Source organism: Passer montanus, unplaced genomic scaffold, assembly GCF_014805655.1.
Source record: "Passer montanus isolate IOZ18808 unplaced genomic scaffold, ASM1480565v1 scaffold25, whole genome shotgun sequence".
NCBI lineage: Eukaryota > Metazoa > Chordata > Aves > Passeriformes > Passeridae > Passer > Passer montanus.
In genome coordinates, this window is record NW_024367149.1 from 7,367,990 (window position 1) to 7,377,113 (window position 9,124).

Consider the following 9,124-nt stretch of genomic DNA (forward strand, 5'->3'; position numbering starts at 1 on the left):
CCCTAACTGCCACTGATTGTCTTTTTTTTTTTCCCAGCTCACTAATTGAGCCAGAAGTGAATATGTCTGGATTATCTTTCATGAGTTTGTCCAGTCCCTTTTGGAATCCTTGGACAGCTTTTTTAGCATGGATCATTAGTTTCTGTACCTGCACATCATATAGAATTAAACTCACTCCTTTTCTGTCCTATGCATTGCAGTTTTATACCTCTTAATGTTGGGGGACTTTTTTGAGGGGCTTTGTGTTTTACTGGAAGAACAGTGAACAGCTTCAGAGCACTTGTGGTGTTTATATTCTTGTCCTGTCACTTTTAGGCTTTGCAGCTTACAGAGGGGTCATTCTGTTTAACTGTGTCACATGCAGAGACTCTTGTAACCTTCTGTCCATCCAGGTATCCCTCCTGTATGCAGCATTCCAGTTGTCCTGTTAAAAAGTTTTCAAGATACAAGAGCATTTTCTGCCTATATTTTTCCTTTCCCAGTTTCTTTTCTGACCACCTCTTGTTTTGAGGTGGTGTTTTCTTAGATCTCTTAAAACTGGGGGTTCATTGCTTTCATACTAACTCTGTGATTATTTCTGCACTGTGAAACTGAAATATTTTATATTATTGTTCTGTATGCATCAGTACATTTGTACTGAATTTCAGCTGTCTTTTACTGCCCAGGAACTCAGTGTTCAGGCCTGGGTTTTAATTTCAGGATCAATCAACATTTGTGACCCCACTGTTCATCCATCATCTTTTCCAAGGCATTAGTTTTCTGTTAATTAGGACAAATATGGCATTGCTCCACTGTAAGCTTTTAAAAGCTCAATCTGGTCATACAAATGGTTTCCTCCTGTGCATTGTTTATTGACTTATCTAAAGGATTGGAATAGATAGGAGTCATATCTCTCAAATGAAAGCAGTCTTTAACTCCCTGTAAAATAACACTTGCTATTGTACTCACTCCTTTTTCCTAAGTTCTTGCCATTTGGCTTGTGGGTTAAAACAAAAGGGACTTACAGGATTGCAGCAGTAATTCTGTCCAGAAAACAATTTGTTCCTCCTCTTGAATTACTGATACTACCAGAAGAGCTCTGAGATGTCTGTTATGCAAGCTAAGAACATGTCTTTTTCAAGAATTTTGAGCACACACACACAACATACTTTTGGCCACTGTTGGCCAAATTAATTTTGAAATGTAAACAAGATAACACAGATAATAGTAGTCCATCCCAATAATAGCTCAAGTGAGATTGCTCAATTGCAGAATGAGGTTAAGTTCTTTAAGGGGGGAAAAGTGACAAAATAACTTTGGAGTTTGTTTGCTACCAAGAGGAATAATGTCCAAAGCTAAGGCCCTGATTTCTCCCTCAGAGAAATCTGGATTTGTATAGGCCTGGGGTTGCACAGAAATACAAAGTGGGGAAAAAAGGTGACAAAATAACTGAAGTTTGTTTGCTACCAAGAGGAATAATGTCCAAAGCTAAGGCCCTGATTTCTCCCTCAGAGAAATCTGGATTTGTATAGGCCTGGGGCGTTCAGGCTTGAGCATCTGCAGCTGTGATGTCGTTCAAACAGAAGAATCCCAGATTAAACCTTCCATTCCCATCAGCAGTAGGTAGAGGGAGTAGTGCAAAGGTTAGCACAGCCTGCAGCTGAGAGGACTGGTCAGGCTGGTGTTTCTCCTGCAGGATTTAAGGAGATGGAGTAAAGCACAAAGTCACGTATTCAGCCCATTTACCTGCTAATGTCTTATTTTGACATCTGTCCTGTATTGCTTCTTCACTTTCAGCACCTTCTTTGTGTTGTAACTTCCTGAGTAATTTTTTAATATAATACTTTGATTTTTCTGAGGGGGAAGGTGTCTTTTCCTAGAAATCCCAAATCCTCCATGAACATTCTGCAGTCTTAGACTATGACAACTTTGAATAAATAAATGGTAAAGTGGATAGAAATAATTTACTTTCATGAGGAGAAGCTCTGTGGTACAAAGCAGCTTTTGACATTATGAAGTTCTATTACTGATTTTTTTTGCGTAACTCAAAGCATTACCTAAGTCTGTACCATTTTAGAAATCTTGCTACAAAGGTTTTATTTCTCACTCCTTAATGCTCTGTTGACCAAGCAGCATTAAGATCTTCTCCAGCTAAAATCCCCTGTAGCTTTAGATCAGCCTTTTTAATGAAGTTTATGTTACTGCAGTTGTGTTGTTAACTGGATTCCTTGGGGGCAGAATTAGAAAGGAGGTTAAGGTACCAAAAGGTGGCCAGTTACAACATAGCAGTGCTTTAATTTTGGTTTCAAAGGCCTTGTGTAAAGGAAAAAACCTAAATTGTAATCTTCTAGGCAGAGGGTTTGGTGTTCTCAGACTCCCAGCTCACATGAAGAGCAATCTCAGCTTTAGACATTAAAATGCTTGGGAGGGTTGTTCTTCCTTCATGGACTCTGGTGAGCACCCCTTGCCAGCTCTTGGTTTGGGTTTTTTTTCCCAGCTCTAATAAGTGGGACAGCCAAAGGTGTTGTCAAGTTGGCAGGTATATCTTACCTTTATTTTCTTTTGCAAAATACATGTAATTCTTGCTTACTGGAATTTTCACTATAATGAAAAAAACAAGAGAAGCCTGAGATGATTTGTCAGAGTTGGAGCCACTGAGCAGAGTTGATACCTGACTCAGCAGATCTGGCTTGCAAAAAATTGAGTGAATGCTTTGGTTTTGGAGCACAGATTTTATTTTTAAACTTTTACTTGAGTTTTATGTTTTCAGCCCTGCTGCTTTGCCTAATAAGAAATAGGTTCAGTGCAGAAGAATACACTTACTTTTGAAGGTGTATGTGTGTGACACAGTCTGGCAGGTGGCATTGTGGAGGTTCTGCCAGTGTGCAGCACACCCTGGTACAGTGTGGGACAGGAGCTGTGAACAGCTGAGCACAGCTTGTGGCAGCTGGGTCACAGAGCTGGATTTTGGGGTAATAGATCACTTCAGGATGCAGGAGGGTGGGATAAAGAGCCTTGACTACATCTTCCTTCTTAGGATAGAAAAAAACTGCAGATAGTCACAAGGTTTTGTCCATTTCCCATATGTCCAATTCATCTGAGGTCAGATTCAACTCTTACCTCCTTGGAACAGGAAATCCATGGCTTCCTGCTCTGCAGAGCACCGAGAGCACTGCCTGTCAGCTCTCGTTAAGCAGAAAAGGGTAAGAATGCAATTAGCCTGGTGGATAAAAGGCAGAGAAAAGTCTCTTAAGTATGAAAAATCAACACTTGAGGAAGCAAACCACATGTGGAGAACAAATGCTGGAAAAAGCCCCAACTGTTTGGAACAAATGCCTTTATTACTTAAATAAACAGCAGCGTAATGTGTTGGAGTGACAGTGTGAGCTGTTCTGTACCCTGTATCTCTAAGAAGAATTTGTTGCAAACTTGAAAGCAGATGGCTTTGTATGGCCCTGTGTGGGTTTTCTGGGAAATGTTAGTTATATGCTGTGATACAGGAACAGAAACATCCTAATAATGCTGCAGCAGGCTAAAAGGAACATGGATAATATAAAACAAGTACAAAATATGCTGTGTCTGTATCCCATATTTCAGGTAGATTAAAAGCAGTCATGGATTTTAAGGATTTTTTTTTAACTGTATGTGTCCTCTGGGAGAACAGACATCTCAGAGTTCATTTGGATCAAGACACGGATGCCAATAGGCTCATGGTTAGGCAATGTTGTGAATTCTTAGGTTTGAAAAATACTTCCTGCTTTGGAGACAAAGCCCCCTTTTATTCCTTATGTTTTGATTATTCATTTTTTGAAGCAAAATGACTGCAAGTTACTTAGAAGAATTTTAATGATTTTTTTTTCTCTCCTTTCATATAAAGGCACAATTCCAGCACATAGCAGTGAGCACTTCAGGAATGTCAGTATTTCTGTAGAGTCTTAATCAAATAAATAAAGGTGAGAGTGAAGAACATTTTGTTACCTTTTAAGATACAACTAAAACCTCCAGAATGCTTCATGGCTCAATCCAGGCAGATCACAAGTGAGCTGATGCCTGGAGAACCACTGTTCTTGGAGCTCATGTTTCAGTATATCTGCTTATACTTTTTGTTCTTCCATGTTGCTGATTGGTGTGTTTGTTATTTGAGTTTATCCTGTTAGGATTTAAATTTTCCCTGTTTAGGACAGTGACAGGAGTTGCAGAGCTGAGCAGGTCTCACATGGAATATACTGCACAGTGCAGCTTGCACCTGGACAATGCTAGAGCCTGCAAGAGTTTCTTTGAAATCTGAGCTCAAGGCTGCCAAGCCTGTCCTTGACCAGCACAAGGGCTTTTTACTGCTGGGCAGTGCAGGAGGTTGTGTCCTGCACAGGGTGCTCTGTGCCAGCCCCATGGCACACCCTCTGTCACAGCTGCCCCAGCAGCTGTTTGCCCAAGGACCTGGTTCTCTGCCATCTGTGTGATGTGAAGAAATAATCATACCAAAGTTTAAACTGAGTCTTCAGCTTCAGTTTTTAAAGCTGGAAATGTTTCTTCATGCAGGCTGCAGCCACCACTCAGGCCCGTGCAGCGGGGAACGTGCAAGAGCACAAAGACTCAAGTTTGATGGAAATGTCTCCCTCAACACATTCTGTGCTGTGAGTGTTGCAGTGGAAATTCTTTGCTCTGAAAGCTCCAGAAAGCTGCAGTGAACAAAACCAGTGGCTCCTGAGTCCGTGTACCAAGGCAGGGTAAGCCTTTGGCTTAGTGGTGTGTCAGAGCAGTTTTAAAACACATTTGACACCAGCTCTGGTTTTTCTGAGAATTTGTGTGGATGATGAAAATGCAGCACTGGGCCTGGCGAAGGGAGATTGTGAGTCTGGGGTATGTTGATGTAGGAGAATAAGATGTGGAAGAAGTGAAAACTTGGAGAAAAAAAGCCTGTACAAATAATTTGTAGTGCACTGTGAGGGTGCATTACCTTTGCACATGGGATGTCTGGTGTCTGACTCTTGTGTGCCTCTCTTTCCCCACTAAAGGAGGCACAATGCCCCTCTTTTTATAATGCCCTATACTGCCTCTAGATGCTACCTGACAACCAATTACTATACTTCTACAGCAAAAACACAGATAAAAATGCACTTTTGGGGAAGATTGAATGCTGGTCACTTCTTCTCCCTTGTGGGCTGCTCTGGCCTCCATAGTGAGCGTAATCCCCCTACTCCTCCTCCCTGAAATAAATGTGCACATTTTGTTGTATGGACTCAGGGTATTGTAATACAGAAAGGGTAGCAGGCAAATGTGTCCTGGATCTCTGAGTCACCAGGAAAAAGCAGCCGGCTTTGTTTTGTTTTTATTTTGGTTTCAGTAAAAACACACTTCCCACTCTAACTTTTCAAACTTCCACGTGGCACACAGGGGGATCAGTTCCAGTTGATATAAGCCTGGATGAAGAGAGGGAGGAAGTAACTTAATTGCTTTAGACTTTAGTTCAGCTGGAGTGGAGAGGAAAGAATCAGTGCTCCTTCTTTGGAATTCAGCAAGAAGGTCGTGTTTCTGGTGAGGACAGATCTTCTTCAGGTTTTGTGGAGGTACTGTATGGAGCACTGCGGGGCACTCACAAAACAGGTGGCTTTATATTTAATATAGTAACTGCTGTCAGGGAAAAAAAAACTGTGTTGCTTTCTTGGGAATATTGCTGCACTTGTAGCATACTGTTATCAACTGTGTGTTCTTGTTCTTTCACCAAGAATGGGAAATAAGAAATGTGGGACTTCTGCTTCTGGGCTGAGTGTCTGTGTGTGTGTGTAAGTGGTGAAAAGTTCTGATGTTACTGCTGTAATGCAGGGCATAGAAGATAAAGAAGAGATTGAGTGGATGGGGTGTCACAGCAAATTTGGGGACTCTGCCTGTAAGACATGTGTAGTTTCAGCCTATTGATCCCTGGTCCCCGAAGATCAGTTAATGTGTTGAAAAGGAGGGAGATTTAAAGGGGAAGGAGAAAAAATGCAAGAAAAACTGCTGATCTGTCTGTTCCTAGCTAATTTGAACCAGACCCCCAGAGAATGGGAGGACATTCCCACCTGGAATTCAGATTTGGGTTGAATGCAGCTAAACTCAAAGATGTGGTAACGGTGCCGCTCCAGTGTCCTGCAGTGAAATGCAGAAGCACACACACTGTGTCTGCCTCTTCTGCCAATTCCTGCATGCTGGCTTTTGGCTTCACTCACAGATCTCGCAAACTGTGTTGACAAAAGTAATGGGAGATTGTTTATTTCCCAAGTCTTTATATTCAGGCCATAGCTGCTTCCTCTTTCCTACGCACATTTTCCTATATGGTGACTTTGGAAAATTCCTCTCGGATTTCGCTGGGAAGTGCAGGAAGCTCTCACTGGTAGAGGGTTGCCTGTTACTCTCTCCAGTTCTGCTGCTCACATCTGGAAAGGATCTGGCTTGGAAAGGGGAGACTCACTCTGAGCTCAGTGCATGTTACTGACATGGCATGAGCTGAGAGAACCTGTGGGGGCAAGAGAAATGTTCTTCTCCATTCATCTCATTTCTGACAGCAAAGGTGAGTTTTTCTATTTTTTTTAAAGCTGGCTTGTCAGACAACCTGCAGCAGCAGTCTGCCTTTCAGCTGCAGCTTTTAGCAAGGATACTCAGTGTAACAAATTCAGTTAACCTGTTGATTTTGAAGGAGAATCCTCTCTTTCAGTGGATGCTTTTCCATCTGTGTGTGTGTGTCCTGTGAGAATGTGTGTGGGGAATAATAGGTAACAGAGATAAGATATTTTGAAACTGATTGTGTTGTTTATTGGGGGCACTGTAATCACTGAGAAGCATTCAGTAACTCCTGAAACTTCAGTTTACCTCTTGAGACTGTGCCTTTTGTAGCATTCTTGTGCTGTGAGGCACTGAAGTGCAGGTATCAGTTGTGTCTGGACTCAGAAAGATGCAGCCACAGAAACCCCTGAGTTGGTTTCAGTGTCACTTCAGGTGGCAGGACCTGCTCCAAAGCCCACCTACAGCAAGGGAAGGGGACTGACCTCTCGTGCTGTGAGGCAAGTGCAGGTATCAGTTGTGTCTGGACTCAGAAAGATGCAGCCACAGAAACCTCTGAGTTGGTTTCAGTGTCACTTCAGTCTTTGGGTGGCAGGACCTGCTCCAAAGCCCACCTACAGCAAGCCTGAGTTGGTTTCAGTGTCACTTCAGGTGGCAGGACCTGCTCCAAAGCCCACCTACAGCAAGGGAAGGGGACTGACTCTTTCTAGTGGGTTTTGAGCTACTCCTTTAAATAAGCTTTCTTAACAAGGCTTTGAATCAGGCCCATGGGAATGAGTTGCAGTGGAGTGAGTTACTTCAGCCTTTCTTTGAACTAAAAGAAAATCACCATCATGCCTGGTTTTACTGCCTGCACTCCAGATGTACACAGATGTTCCTCTCTCCAAAGTGTCTCCCTGTGCTAGAGCAGCATTCCCTCCAAAGGCATTTCAGCTAACACTTGCATATCGATAAGGGGGGAGATTGCCCCAAAATCTTAGTGTGCAATAGATAGAATATTTCATGTTAATTTTCTAGCATCTTTTCAGCAACAGATGTGGAAAAGCTGGCATGTTGCAAACATAGAGAGCCCAAGAAAAACCACAATGTAACTGTGCTATGGGAACAGTGTTGATACTGTTACAGCAGAGCTGCTTGAAACCTATACATCCAAGATTTTCTGTCTATAGTTTCTTTGGCAAGTATCTGTAAGGGTGAGCTGTTATATAGGAAAAATACTTTCTTAAGAGATTTGAAATATTTTCTGAGATTATTTTCTCTAAGATTTCTGAAATATTTTCTGAGATTAGGTCACCAAATACTAAGGATTTTACTAATCTACTGTTGGCATACTCATATGGCCAGTTTTGGTCTCAGTGTTAATATCTGCCATACAAGGAAAGTTCTGTAAAAGAGATGAATTTCATTATATTCAGCTATTACAGATAAGGAATCTGTAAAATAGTGGAGTAGGGGAAAGAGAGATCAAGCACACAATGATAAATGCTTAAAATCATGTACCCAGCATGTTTGTAGCAAAGACAGGACTAAAGCAAAACCAGCATCCATGTTTTGGGATGCTCTGCCCTGTAGTCCCAATTCCTCCCAGTTCTTCCAGTACAAGTCAGTGTTTAAAAAAATTATTTAAGACTTCAACGGCTGTGACTGAGAGCAGGATGTCTCCAATGCTTCCCAAGCATCCCAGCTCTCTGTGAGAGCTCCTGGTTCAAAGCTGCAAAGACTTGTGAATGGATGTAAATGGAGACACACAGCTCTGACAGCTGCCAGGCTGGTTCTGTGGGGTTCTTGTTTCTGATGCAAACAAGGAACCTGGGTTAGCAGAGGTGAAGAGAGTATTTATTTGATAAGGTCATTAATGCATTGTGCCTTTTCACCTTAAAAGGTCAGCCTTTCTCATTGCTGTCGAATTCTTTTGTGAAAAAAATAGCTGAGAGGATAAATGACAAGCCATAACCAGCCCTGACTGCAAACCTTTATGTGTGAAATGTGAGAAGGGCAGCAAGTGGGACCGAGGGGCTGGGTTAGGGCCAGCTGGCTGCTCCAGTAGATACTCAACTTCTGTTTGGATTATTTTAACCTGCTGCCAGAAAGATAAAAGCTGAACATTAGCCAAGTGTCTTAGGTTCAGATCAGCACTGTCCAAAATCCATAGGAAGCCCGTTCTGTTTTCAGTAGCTGCAAGGTTTTGTTACTGTTCGATGCAGCAGCCCCTCTGAGAGTCACTCCTCACCAGCCTCTATGTTTAAATAACAAGGGTTTCTTCCTATGCAAAACTGTGAGGAACGGTACGACAGACAACCACACTGAACTAACATTGCATAACCTCCTCCCTACATCTGTGGGATCATCTGGCGTTTCTCAATATGAAAAAAGCAATAAATAACTCGGGGACTCGGGGCCGGTGCGGGGGATGCTGCCGGGCCCCGGCCGTACCCGGGACCCACCGGCTGGGCAGCGCAGCCCCCGGAGCCGGGAAATCGCCCCGGGAGAGCGGGAAGGCGGCGGTGGGGCTGGGGGCTCGGCCGGGCCGGGGCTGGGGGCTCGGCCGGGGCTGACCCGCTGTCCGGCCCGCAGGGGCGATGCCCGCCGGCGGCCGGGCGCTGCTGGC

General features: G+C 43.2%; 1 protein-coding gene across 1 annotated transcript in view; it reads left to right on the top strand.

Annotated features, from left to right (window-relative positions):
* Positions 1–5,379: 5,379 nt before the first annotated feature.
* PODN (podocan) overlaps positions 5,380–9,124 on the top strand; it is a 24,119-nt gene continuing 20,374 nt past the window's right edge. Inside the window, 2 exon segments of the mRNA XM_039711532.1 lie at positions 5,380–6,526; positions 9,091–9,124. The exon segment at positions 9,091–9,124 is cut by the window's right edge and continues 13 nt beyond it. Coding sequence (XP_039567466.1) covers positions 6,442–6,526; positions 9,091–9,124 — 119 coding nt within the window. The 5' untranslated portion in view covers positions 5,380–6,441.